Source organism: Salvelinus alpinus, chromosome 22 (genome assembly GCF_045679555.1).
Source record: "Salvelinus alpinus chromosome 22, SLU_Salpinus.1, whole genome shotgun sequence".
NCBI lineage: Eukaryota > Metazoa > Chordata > Actinopteri > Salmoniformes > Salmonidae > Salvelinus > Salvelinus alpinus.
This window is the reverse complement of record NC_092107.1, coordinates 4,480,347-4,494,283: the sequence shown is the minus strand read 5'-3', so window position 1 is coordinate 4,494,283 and position 13,937 is coordinate 4,480,347. Positions and strand designations below refer to the sequence as shown.

The 13,937-nt window shown below is 43.5% G+C and overlaps 1 protein-coding gene across 1 annotated transcript in view; it reads right to left on the bottom strand.

Moving 5' to 3' along the window:
- The window catches only part of LOC139549844 (elastin-like), a 91,116-nt gene that overhangs the window by 34,275 nt on the left and 42,904 nt on the right, over nucleotides 1–13,937 (bottom strand). Inside the window, exons 6-15 of the mRNA XM_071360584.1 lie at nucleotides 8,978–9,109; nucleotides 8,614–8,769; nucleotides 6,072–6,113; nucleotides 5,663–5,695; nucleotides 4,540–4,584; nucleotides 4,254–4,340; nucleotides 4,112–4,159; nucleotides 1,007–1,069; nucleotides 795–905; nucleotides 315–464 (exon numbers count right to left, since the gene is read on the bottom strand). Coding sequence (XP_071216685.1) covers nucleotides 315–464; nucleotides 795–905; nucleotides 1,007–1,069; nucleotides 4,112–4,159; nucleotides 4,254–4,340; nucleotides 4,540–4,584; nucleotides 5,663–5,695; nucleotides 6,072–6,113; nucleotides 8,614–8,769; nucleotides 8,978–9,109 — 867 coding nt within the window. The remainder of the gene's footprint in view (nucleotides 1–314; nucleotides 465–794; nucleotides 906–1,006; nucleotides 1,070–4,111; nucleotides 4,160–4,253; nucleotides 4,341–4,539; nucleotides 4,585–5,662; nucleotides 5,696–6,071; nucleotides 6,114–8,613; nucleotides 8,770–8,977; nucleotides 9,110–13,937) is intronic.

Here is a 13,937-nt window from a genome sequence, read left to right as displayed (position 1 = left end):
GACATTGATTGAAGTGGTGGTCCCTTACAGGGAATGGGTGTGAAGCAGCTAACTTACATACAATACATGACAGGAGCAATCACAGTTTTAGTGGGTTAAGGTTCGGAGGTATTGCACTTTTCAGATTCTCGAAGCGTCTTAGAGGGGAAGGTGGTAGATGTATCGTTCTGATTTTGAGGTCTTCCTAGAACGTGATGATGTGACTGCAACAACACAGTTTTGAAGAGGAAAGAAAACACCCTTGTCCCAAAGCCAGGACCTGGGCCTCAAAAAGAGAACGATTCTCAGTAGCCAATTCACAATGATAAACCCACCATACATGACCTGATGCCTAGGAGGGGGGTAGCCATAGAACCGCCCGTGCACGTGGCCGTTCATGTGACCATGGCCGTGCATGGGGCTGTGCATGTGGCCATAATAGGGGTGATGGGGATAAGACACTCTGTGCACTAGAGGGAAAGGAACTGCAACGCACGGTCAACAGTGTGTCAACTTAATTTATAATGACTGCAAACATCTGACATATAACATCCATTAAACACTGGGATGATTGACGTTTAAGGACAATAGTCATAGTTGTTTTTAAGTAACTAATGGAGGATTGCCACCTCCAGTTTACCTGCACACGCCAAATGACAATACACTTGTTTTAACACTAGCTATGTGTCCATTTCTATAGATTCCAAGATGTCAATGCAAAGACTGGAAAATGTAGCTTCATTATCAACATTTTACCTGTGAATTAATAGTAGAAAATATATCATTAGCAGTCATTCAATTGTCCGATGACATACCTTGTGTTTTGGGTGTTTTGAGTGGGTATCCATGGAATACTCCTGGCTGCATTGGGCCTCCGTAACCAACACGACCTGAGCCTCCTGGTCCCTGTTGTCCTCCACCTGGCACTGTAGAGGACAAATCATATCAGGCAGACAAACAGACAGGCTAGACATGAAAACAATGTGATCTGTAGATGCATGCTACAGGTATCCCAATCAAATGTTACATGATTTGGGATTGAGTCCGTTCCCAGTGGCCACACCGGGCAGCACTCCACGACCACCAAACCCTGCAGACATGAAGAGGAGGGGATCAGAGAATTAGCTAGTGAATGGATTAAGGTTGAATGGCGGGAACCCGGTTACCGAGATTAACCGGGATTTACCGCCTAAAACCACTCCCTTTTCCCGGGATAAATAACTGTGAGAAACTGGTAAATTATAATACATTATTTATGTGAACAGCATGGTGTGAAATGGCGTTAAATGATATGTGATGTCTAAATATGGCTTCCCTGCGGCCTCTGCATGATGATTCAACACTCAGGGTGGGGACAGACAGCCCATCTCAGTATGAAGCGCAGTTCACAATGCATGTAGACCTACTTATCATCTCATCATGGTAACTTTTTTTCTTGTGACAGGTAGGCCTACATTTGGTGCAGCATAGCTTATGCTACAGTAATATAAATACCAAATGCACATCTAACTTACGCATCTCCATCTGGCTTTCAGGGATCACCTTGTTTTTTAATTGTAAAGATTATTATTATTATTTTAGTTGCAGATGCAGAGTTTTAAAACAGAATACCATTTGAATATCGTTGCTTTAAATCAGGGCATGTGCGAGCACTCGCTTGCAGTTTTTCTCTCTTTCTCTCGCCATCAACTCCATTCAAAGCGCATCCAAAATAAACTATCCTGTTCTAGATCGATATATAGCCCTATATAAAGATGTCCTAGCCTACCTCTTTCAGGTAATAAATTCAATGCAGTATTAGCCTTATATTTAGCTAATTAATGATGGGTTATGCATAATAAGCTTCTAATTTATAGCCTCCGTCTCTTGCGCAATACGCACGCAGGTTTGCTCCGCTGGCCTCTCCTTAAAAAACGCTCCCTAGCTCTTGGAGTCCCATGCAGGATAAGCTAAACTACAATAGCTTGCTGGACATAATAAAAAAAAAAAAATTATACCACTAGACTATTTGAAGAGGGACACAAGCTCTTTTTTGCTGAATGTTAAATACAGCAGCCAGTAGAACTCACGGGTAGTTTGAAAGGAGAGCGAATGCACTATGGCGGTAGGCTTTAGCAGTTACTTATTCAGACTCATAACCATTCAATCTTTGTGAAGCGAATTGAAAGCCTTCTGCATCTAATTCTAGTCCTATATTATTTCAAAGTTAAAATCAAATTCTCTAGCCTATTCTTGTAACTTTGTAGGCTACGTGTGCTGCACCAGAATCACATGTTCTCTTCTGCTTTATCATGGTTTATATAATACAATACAGTACAGTAATACAGTTCACACTAAAAAATATTATTCTACTGGAGCTAGTTTCATTTATTTACTCAAGAGAGCATATACATACAGTGCATTCGGAAAGTATTCAGACCCCTTCACTTCCCCCCCCCCACATTTTGTTCCATTACAGCCTTATTCTAAAATGTATTAAATTGTTTTTTAATTCCTCAATCGACACACAATACCCCATAATAACAAAGCAAAAACAGGTTTTTAGAAATAAAAAAACAAACAGAAATATCACATTTACGTAATTGTTCAGACCCTTTTATCAGTACTTTGTTAAAGTACCTTTGGAAGCAATTACAGCCATGAGTCTTCTTGGATATGACACTACAAGCTTGGCACACCTGAATTTGGGGAGTTTCTCCCATTCTTCTCTGCAGATCCTCTCAAGCGCTGTCAGGTTGGATGGGGAGCATCACTGCACAGTTATTTTCAGGTCTCCAGAGATGTTCGATCAGGTTCAAGTCCGGGCTGGTTGGGCCACTCAAGGACATTCAGAGACTTGTCCCGAAGCCACTCCTGTGTTGTCTTGGCTGTGTGATTAGGGCCGTTGTCCTGTTGGAAGGTGAACCTTCACCCCAGTCTGAGGTCCTGAGCGCTCTGGAGCAGGTTTTCATCAAGGATCTCTCTGTTCTTTGCTCCGTTCATATTACCCTCAATCCTGACTATTCTCCCAGTCCCTGCCGCTGAAAAACATCCCCACAGCATGATGCTGCCACCACCATGCTTCACCATAGGGATGGTGCCAGGTTTCCTCCAGAAATGAAACTTCGCATTCAGGCCAAAGAGTTCTTGGTTTCATCCAATCAGAGAATCTTGTTTCTCATGGTCTGAGAGTTCTTAAGGTGCCTTTTGGCAAACTCCAAGCGGGCTGTCATGTGCCTTTTACTGTGGAGTGGCTTCCGTCTGGCCACTCTACCATAAATGCCTGATTGGTGGAGTGGTGCAGAGATTGGTTGTCATTCGTGAAAGTTCTCCCATCTCCACAGAAGAACTCTGGAGCTCTGTCAGAGGGACAATCGGGTTCTTGGTCACCTCCCTGACCAAGGCCCTTCTCCCCTGATTGCTCAGTTTGGCCGGGCGGCCAGCTCTAGGAAGAGTCTTGGTGGTTCCAAACTTCTTCCATTTAAGAATGATGGAGGCCCCTGTGTTCTTGGGGACCTTCAATGCTGCAGAATTTTTTGGATACTCTTCCCCAGATCTGTGCCTTGATACAATCCTGTCTCGGAGCTCTACGGACAATTCCTTCGACCTCATCGCTTGGTTTTTGCTCTGACATGCACTGTCAACTGTTGGACGTTATATAGACAGGTGTGTGCCTTTCCAAATCATGTCCAATCAATTGAATTTACCACAGGTGGACTCCAATCAAGTTGCAGAAACATCTCAAGGATGATCAATGGAAATTTTGAGTCTCATAGCAAAGGGTCTGTATACTTATGTAAAAAAAAAATTAAATTGTTTTCACTTTGTCATTATGGGGTATTGATTAAATAAATGTTTTTCCTAGTCAATGTTAGAATAAGGTAGTAATGTATTTTTTTTTTTTAGAAAAAGTCAAGGGGTCTGAATACTTTCCGAATGCACTGTAGCTAGCTACATCTATGGGATTTTTGGTGCTTGGGCTCATTACATGTATTTAATATATGGTTCATCAGGCTCAGGTAGCATCAGGCTAGAATTTTTTGTAAAATATTCAACCCTAGAGGGGAGGGTATGGTGAAACACTCTGTTTGATATATATTGTGATTCATGTGGGTTTGATCTGTGGACTTTCAGAAGAATATAAGAGACACACCTTGTCCTGGCACCTGGCCACCTTGGTAAAGTCCAGGCACCCCCACACCTGCAAAGACCAATAAAATCAATGATTTTATACTGGATTCAATGGCCTTCATCGGATATTGTACACATGCATAGTCACATAAACCCACGCTCACCTGGCACTCCTCCTTTTGGAGGCTTTCCTTTTCCGGCACCAGGTCCCAGCCCACCTCCAGGTAGTCCAGTCTGAGGAATAACAGGTGCTGAAAGAGACACATGGGAGAGACATTACATACTGTAGTTACAACTACTCATATACCAGTGAGTCCCCTGTCAGTATTGTGAATCAGCATAGGTACATTAAACATCTAGAGGATAATGATAAAACATTGAATATTGTCAAGATAAAAAAGTAAGACTGGATGGCGTGATTTGAGCTTTGTGTGTGTGTGTGTGTCTTACCTCCTGCAGGCACTGCAGCTCCTGTTCCTGCGCCTCCAGGTCCCCCTGAGTTTGTCATCATCATCATCTTCATCATCATCATCATCATCATCATCATCATCATTAACACCACAGTGATCAAAGAATGTGGACAATGCTAATCTTTATCCAGAGTTGTTTTGAGAGGCAGAGGTTCTATGGTACTCTAGTCTGTATAAAGTCTATGTTGGGAATAGGGTGCCATTTGGGACACAGGACACAATAATGCATGGCATTCATCTTGCCTCATCAAATGCTTTCTTTTTTTGGCTCTTTGGTTATCCCCTACGCAGGAAATGAGCTGTCAGCTCTGGCTCTTGGGGGCTTGGCAGTCGGATGAAAAGTTTTCATTTATTTATTTAACCTTCTCTTTCTATCTTAAAATCCACCAATCCTTCTCTCTAAGGAACAGACATTACGCAGTGCCTTTAGTATGTGGTGCACGAATGAGGAGATTCAGAGAAACAAGGGAAGGCTGGCAACAGAAAGAATGGAGAGGAATGCTGCTGTTCTGTTCTATCTGAAAGGGGTTTGGATGAAATGGGATTATTTTGTTGGAATACCATGGAAAGACTCAAGATAGGGTTGAGGAGCATTGCACAAGAGCAATATCGGCCTGTGACTGAGGGCCTTGTCGACTGCCAACCAATATTTAAGTGCAGGCTCTTTTCCATAATGCTAAGCCATGATACCCTTCATTGAACATTTACACACATACTCCAAAACAATGTAGTTCAGGCAATATTGTTGCTTAAACTATCTAGACTACGCCAATTTATAAATCACGTCAAAAGTTTGGATGCAATTGATGTGAAACATTTTCTCATAGTATGTGAGCACACAAATGTATGTGTTATTTAAGGTTTTTACAGTGCTTTTTTAGATCAGATAACCTCTGCTTTCTTGTGTCTCTAGTCTATTGGGAACATAATTTAACCTCGTTTGGGTGGTGTGGGACCCTTTCCTGCAGCTCCAGTGAACAAGAGATACAGAAGGTACAGTATATACAGAAAGTAGCTCACTAGTTCTAAAATGGCCGCTGCGACTGTAGGATTTCAATAGGTCATGGGACCTTGGGTGCCAACATGGCACCCATGCCACTCACCTAGACCTGGCTGTAATCCACCACCGCCATAGCCTGTAGAGAAACACAGAAACAATATGGTGGGATTATAGTTTGATGTGATATATGTGTATTTGGTTGTTTTATAGCTTTCCACAACACAGAGAAATCCATAGCAACATTATTGAATGGCAATTTAAGTGTTCTTTGATACAGACTCTACCCACACAACTCTCTAGTCTAGGGCCTGTGTTTCTCAAACATGTTGGCACCAGGGACTGGCAAGCCATGGTTCTCCTCTTTGGAGTACAGCTTTGGTTAAAACTACGACTTGAAAACGTGAGGACTTGTAAGTTATAGTATCAATCACATGGACCGCTGCATGGATTGCCCACAGAATGATTGTTGAGAAACAAAGGATCTGTCCTGTCTTGTGTAGTGTGTGCTGTACCTGGCTGTAGTCCACCCCCGGGTAGTCCACCTGCACCATAGCCTGAAAGAAACAAAGATTTATAGCTCTGACATATTGCTAAATGTATATTGAAAAACATCCCACCTAGCTATCTTAAGATGAATGCACTATTTGTAAGTCGGTCTGGATAAGAGCATCTGCTAAATTACTAAAATGTACATGTACATTGCAATACTATCACGGAGACCAGTGGTTCCCAAACTTTTTATAGTCCCGTACCCCTTCAAGCATTCAACCTCCAGCTGCATACCCACTCTAGCACCAGGGTCAGCATACTCTCAAATGTAGTTTTTTTGCCATCATTGTAAGCCTGCCACACACACACACTATACGATACATTTATTAAACATAAGAATGAGTGTGAGTTTTTGTCACAACCCGGCTCGTGGGAAGTGACAAAGAGCTCTTATAGGACCAGGGCACAAATAATAATATAATAATATGCAATAATTTTGCTCTTTATTTAGCCATCTTACATATAAAACTTTACTTTTTCATCAAAAATGGTGAATAACTCACCACAGGTTAATGAGAAGGGTGTGCTTGAAAGGATGCACATAACTCTGCAATGTTGGGTTGTATTGTAGAGAGTCTCAGTCTTAAATCATTTCCCACACACAGTCTGTGCCTGTATTTAGTTTTCTTGCTAGTGAGGGCCGAGAATCCACTCTCACATAGGTACGTGGTTGCAAATGGCATCAGTGTCTTAACAGCACGATTTGCCAAGGCAAGAAACTCTGAGCGCAGCCCAATCCGGAAATCTGGCAGTGGCTTTTGATTAAATAAAACTTTCACAGAACAGCTTGTTGCAATTTCGATGAGGCTCTCTTGTTCAGATATCGGTAAGTGGACTGGATGCAGGGCATGAAAGGGATAACGAATCTAGTTGTTTGTGTCGTCCGTTTCGGGTCAAAGTACCTTTTGTAATTGCGCATCCAGCTCACACAGGTGCTTTGCTATATCACATTTGACATTGTTCGTAAGCTTGAGTTCATTTGCACACAAAAAATCATACAATGATGGAAAGACCTGTGTGTTGTCCTTGTTAATGCATACAGATAAGAGCTCCAACTTCTTAATCATAGCCTCAATTTTGTCCCGCACATTGAATATAGTTCTGGAGAGTCCCTGTAAACCTAGATTCAGATCATTCAGGCGAGAAAAAACATCACCCAGATAGGCCAGTCGTGTGAGAAACTTGTCATCATGCAAGCGGTCAGACAAGTGAAAATGATGGTCAGTAAAGAAAACTTTAAGCTCTTCACTCAATTAAAAAAAACGTGTCAATGCTTTGCCCCTTGATAACCAGCGCACTGCTGTATGTTGTAAAAGCGTTACATGGTCGCTGCCCATATCATTGCATAATGCAGAAAATACACGAGAGTTCAGGGGCCTTGCTTTTACAAAGTTAACTATTTTCACTGTAGTGTCCAAAATGTCTTTCAAGCTGTCAGGCATTCCCTTGGCAGCAAGAGCCTCTCGGTGGATGCTGCAGTTTACCCAAGTGGCTTAGGGAGCAACTGCTTGCACATGCGTTTCCACTCCACTATATCTCCCTGTCATGGTTTTTGCGCCATCAGTACAGATACCAACACATCTTGACCACCAAAGTTAATTTGATGTCACAAAGCTGTCCAGTACTTTAAAAATATCCTCTACTGTTGTCCTGGTTTCCAGTGGTTTGCAGAAGAGGATGTCTTCCTTAATTGACCTCCCATAAACGAAACGTACATATACCAGGAGCTGTGCCAGGCCCGCCACGTCTGTTGATTCATTCAGCTGTAACGCATAGAATTCACTGGCTTGTATGCGAAACAGTAATTGTTTCAAAACATCTCCTGCCATGTCACTGATGCTTCGTGAAACAGTGTTGTTTGATGAAGGCATTGTCTGTATAGTTTTTTTGGCCTTTTCCCCCAGCATTGTCCCCTGCCATATCCGCGGCAACAGGAATAATTAAGTCCTCCACAATGGTATGGGGCTTGCCTGTCCTAGCCACTCGGTAGCTCACCATATAGGACGCTTCTAGCCTCTTTTTATTAATGGTATCTGTTACTTTTATACATGTCTTACTACTCGAAAGTCGTCTTTATTCTCGCTCAAAAAAGTCCTGTGGCTTATTTTTCAAATTGTCATGTTTCATTTCTAAATGTCTGCGCAAGAGTGAAGGTTTCTCACGAGAGAGTAATGGTTAATGTGATTGGATGTTCATTATTTGACTAGGCTACCTGTATTTGACATTGTGTTGTTATTTCAGTGAACATTAACTAGATGGTTTAATTTTGTTTTTGGCAGTGAAACAAGGCTACTCAGGCAAGAAAAAAACCTCACTTAAATGTATAGCCCCGTTGGAAAATGTAAATGTACTGTTTGAAAATGTGAATAAAAATGTGAATCACATTTTTATTTGGCGTACCCCCGACAGCATTGCGTTTGGGAATACCTGTCGTAGACCAAAGCTGATCCACAGAAGTACAGTAGAGAAACATGGCTTTGAGGATCTATTCTGTCTGTACAGTACCTGGTTGTAGTCCAGCTCCTGCCCCATAGCCTGGTTTGGGTCCTGCCTTCTGTCCCAGACCACCTCCAGGGAAGAAGCCCCCAGCACCACCTCCTCCATAAGGCGAGCCTCCATACGGCGAGCCTCCTCCATACGGCGAGCCTCCTCCATAACCAGCTGAGGAGAGTGACGGTGGGGGTTATTAATCCAACCCTTTAACACTCTCAGTGTCTCATTGTGTCATATTGTGAAGTGCTCTAATGTGGCCAGGAGTGATGGGTAGCCTAAGTGGTCATTTAGCATAATATTAGCTTGAACAGCACTAAGACATAGGGTCAGTACTACTGGTGGGCCAAGAACTTGATGTCACACTGTGCTACTGTACCTCCAGGCTTAGCGTATCCTCCTCCTCCTCCAAAGCTTCCTGTTCCTAGACCGGTGGCTCCAGGACCAGCTCCATATCCTCCAACACCAAGACCACCGCCCCCAACACCACCAGCACCAAGGTTCCCATAACCTCAGAGAGAAGAGGGAGGGAGGGAGAGAGCGTATGAGGCAGGGTTAGTGAACAACATAATTTCAGATCCACACGAAGTGCATAGGTTGTGGATAGAAGATAGAGATTTGACTTGGTTGTATATATACTGTAGTAGGTCTGCAGAAGTGCTGGTGGTGGTAATGTCAGATTGTGACCACTAGAGGGAGTCAGAGGCTGAGAGGAACAGTTATTCTGATGTGGCAACAGTATTTTGGCACACAGCAACAGTCTCTATGGGGAGAAAAAAGTATTCTCCCCACATGGTAATCATACATAAATTAATTAATATTCCAGCTTGGGTTTCTTATTGCTGACAAAACAGCGGGAGGGGAGGCGGGGGAGAAGAAGCGGGAACAGGGGGAAACTCAGGCAGCGAGAAATGCTCTGTCTTTTCGCCACCTTTAAATATTTCACAATCCTTAATCAGACGTTAACCTGTGGCTGAACCCTCATATTGTAATTCATTCAATTACAGACAGTAAGATTTTTATTTAATTTAACTAGGCAAGTCAGTTAAGAACAAATTCTTATTTACAATGACCAAATCAGGCCAAATCCGGACGACACTGGGCCAATTGTGCACCGCCCTATGGGACTCCCAATCACGGCTGGTTGTGATACAGCCTGGAAGCGAACCAGGATCTGTAGTGACATCTCTAGCACTGAATTGCAGTGCCTTAGACCCCCCAAAAACCTCATCCTCCACATGACAAGATAACTAAGGAAGACACACGGAGCCAGCCACCCCTGACATTGACACAATAGCTGTAAGAATAATTCAGTTAATGGACACTCCTACTGTCATGAACTTAAGTTTTAATAGGGTGATAAAACATGACCTAAACAGCATTAAATATGGTAACAGTAATCAAGAGTCATGACCTGGATATAGTTAGCATTAGTAGGTCGCCCCAGTCTCTGGCCCTGGGAAGGAGGCAGTGCAGTCCAGCTGTAGACAGTAGGTACATTATTCTGCTCAGTTAGTCTCTTGTGACAGAGTTAACAAATAAAATGTTAAATTGAGGAGCTAGCTGACCAGAGCACACGTGAGTTTTGGGTGTCGAGATGACTACTCAGTAAACACGACCTACTCCATGACCTCCTCCAGCCCAGAGGGGTCCTCCTCCAGCCCAGAGGGGTCCTCCTCCAGCCCAGAGGGGTCCTGTAGGGGACTGAGTAAGTCACTGGGAGTGTTAGTACGATTCTTACAGTCTATTAGCAGTAGCTGGGCCACTGCGTTTTACAGGGGTCGTAGTGCACTGGGTTGATGAAGTGGAGAGAACCGGCATGAGGTGTAAGCATGCACCCCTGGAGTGGACTACGACCCAATACAGGCCTACAATGTAAATACTGGGCATCCCTGTAAAGCTGTGTGGCATACGGTTGGGGAATTATATAAAATCATATAATCTTAATCTATCAAAGGCTAAAATGAAATTACTTCTGTGAAAGACCCAGACTAGACCAGAAGATCTTGGTTTGGTCTTGGTTTGAGGTGTTGTAGGCTGTGACAAGGGGGTGAGAAGAATAGCCAACTGTGAGGCGTCTGAGAAACGAGGGAGGAGAGAGGAAAGAGAGGAGGGAGATGATTATGGAGATGGCCCAGCTGTCCGCAGAAAGCAGAGGAAAGAGGGGAGAGAGGAGTGGAGGAATGTAAGGGGAGAGAGCGATTGAACAAGACAGAGGATTGGGGTTTCATCCTCTAGTCAAAACAATCATGGGCAACGTCCTGCCAAGGCGTTGACATCCCCACCACACTAAGCTAGATGTCCTTCTGCTAATCCTACCTCCTCCAGACCTCCTCCTCACCCTCCTCCACCTCCCGTTGTACAACCGACAGCTGACAGGCTTCTTAGACGCGTGGAGGTGATGAGGAGGAGGAAGAGGCGAGACAGACGCTAAGCTAAACAGCCTCGGACTAATCCACCTCCTTCAAACCTTCTTCTCATTCCATTGCTCAACCAACAGACATTCTTGGAAATGAGGAGGTGATGAGGAGGAGGCAGCACAGGGTTGAGGAAGAGGCAAGACAGGGTCGTACATTAGTCGAAATGGTACACTCCCTTGGCCTGGGGTTGGAGAGCCAGTCTATCTCAAAGCTGTTGGTTTTTCATAACTTTCAGAGGAGACAAAAGACCAGCACAGGGTTGGAATGTTTCACTGGCAGCTCTCTGTTTGGGAGAGGAGCACAGGTCTGAGGTGTGTGTGTGTGTGTATGTATATGTGTGTGAGAGAGAGACACACACATACGGCCTCGCTTTTTCTCTTTTGGCTGTGTGAGACAAGCTCAGCACTCAGGGTTGACCGCCACCTGCTACGCTGCTCTGAACCCTCTGATCGCAGACCAGGAGACGAAAGGCAGACACCACCAACTCTTCCTGAGAGGGAACGTATGTGTGTGCGTGTGTGAGTGAGAGAGAGAAAGGCAAGGAGAAAGAGAATAAGAAAGAGACACTCACACCAGGTTCAAAGACAGTAGAGACAGCTAGGCCGTCCCAGTCACCACAGGACTCAATTTTCTCTGGCTCCAACATCACTGGATCTCACTTCTATAAAACAGCTGAAAGGGAAGCTACAGTAATCGTAATGCCTACAAAGTCATGTCTCTTTCTCTTTAAGGGTAAGAGAACACAGCAACATGCTCTGTCCGGACCCTTGCTGATTGGCAACCTTCCACAGATTGTATCACTGAGACACATAAGAGCTCAGTACAAAAGCCCTTTGTTTTAGTCATATTTACTCAGAGCTGTCAGCTCCAACAAGCAGGCCTTTGTCTGAGGCCTATTATTACAGTATGTCAGTTCACACAAACATGTCTGTCTTAGCTCACACATTAACTTGTTGGAAGCGAGCAACTGCAAGACACAAGTTTGTTTGTTGTAATGAACCGCACACATGGAAACTGCGTCAACCTGACCTCGACTAGCTGTGAAACACACGGTTTCTTATTTGATGTTTAGACATTCAATTTGCAGATTACTGACAGGTCATTATAGTGTACGTGAGCCAAAATGGCCGTCTGTCTATGTGAGACATGCGAGCCACAGCAGAGACACCATAGGGCTAATGGAAACCAAATTGGCAGCGGACCCGAGACAGAGAGAAGCCGTGTAAAGGTCAACGACTTTAAATACAAGACAGAGAGGATAGAGAATCCTGTACAGGAGAGAGAGAGAGAGCTGCAGAGCCAGGAAATTATAAGGTGACTGATAATAATGCAGTTTAATGCATCACACTTTCCCTCTGTTTGAAACGGCACTACGTATGGTGTGTCAAGATAGGTTTAACGTGTTAGCGTGTTTAGCAGAGAATTTCCATTCAGAAGGGATCTCTTGTTGTTGCAGCTGTGCAGTCAGTTGTACAGTATGTGTACCTGGTGAGGTAGAATATGGTGTTTTTCTTGAAGCAAATTAGTGTATTGGGCACAGCATACTTTCTTCATAAACTAAAATGTGATGAATGACATATTGGACCAATGTACCTATCACATACTACATCAACATTGGACTGGAGCTGGCCAGACAAACTGCCAAAACAAACGGGTGCCTTCAGGTCATCGTGTATGTTCTCGGTCTGATTCTGTAGCTACAGTACGGATAAAAGAGAAGAGCTCATGTAACAGAGAACAGTGGGTCTGGTTTCAATAGTGTCTCAAAGACGCCCTCCTATTCTCTCCTCTCTGTTACCACATACAGTGGCAAGAAAAAGTATGTGAGCTCTTTAGAATTACCTGGATTTCTCCATAAATTGGTCATAAAATTTGATCTGAGTCACAACAATAGGCAAACACAGTGTGCTTAAACTAATAACACAAATTATTGTATTTTTCTTGTTGAATACATAATTTAAACATTCACAGTGTAGGTTGGAAAAAGTATGTGAACCCCTAGGCTAATGACTTCTCCAAAAGCTAATTGGAGTCAGGAGGCAGCTAACCTGGAGTCCAATCAATGAGATGAGATTGGAGATGTTGGTTTGAGCTGCCCTGCCCTATAAAAAACACTCACAAAATGTGAGTTTGCTATTCACAAGAAGCATTACCTGATGTGAACCATGCTGCAAACAAAAAAGATCTCAGAAGACCTAAGATTAAGAATTGTTGATTTGCATAAAGCTGGAAAGGGTTACACAAGTATCTCTAAAAGCCTTGATGTTCATCAGTCCACGGTAAGACAAACTGTCTATAAATTGGGAAAATTCAGCACTGTTGCTACTCTCCATAGGAGTGGCCGTCCTGCAAAGATGATTGCAAGAGCACAGAGCAGAATGCTCAATGAGGTTAAGAAGAATCCTAGTGTGTCAGCTAAAGACTTACAGAAATCTCTGGAAGATGCTAACATCTCTGTTGACGAGACTACGATACGTAAAACACTAAACAAGATTGGTGTTCATGGGAGGACACCATGGAAGAAGCCACTGCTGTCCAAAAAAACCATTGTTGCACGTCTGAAGTTTGCGAAAGAACACCTGGATGTTCCACAGCGCTACTGGCAAAATGTTCTGTGGACAGATTAAACTAAAGTTGAGTTGTTTGGAAGGAACACACATCACTATGTGTGGAGAAAAAAAGGCACAGCACACCAACATCAAAACCTCATCTCAACTGTAAAGTATGGTGGAGGGAGCATCATGGTTTGGGGCTGCTTTGCTGCCTCAGGGCCTGGACAGCTTGCTATCATCGACGGAAAAATGAATTCCCAAGTTTATCAAGACATTTTGCAGGAGAATGTAAGGCTATCTGTACGCGAATTGAAGCTCAACAGAAGTTGGGTGATGCAACAGGACAACAACCCAAATCAACGTAAAT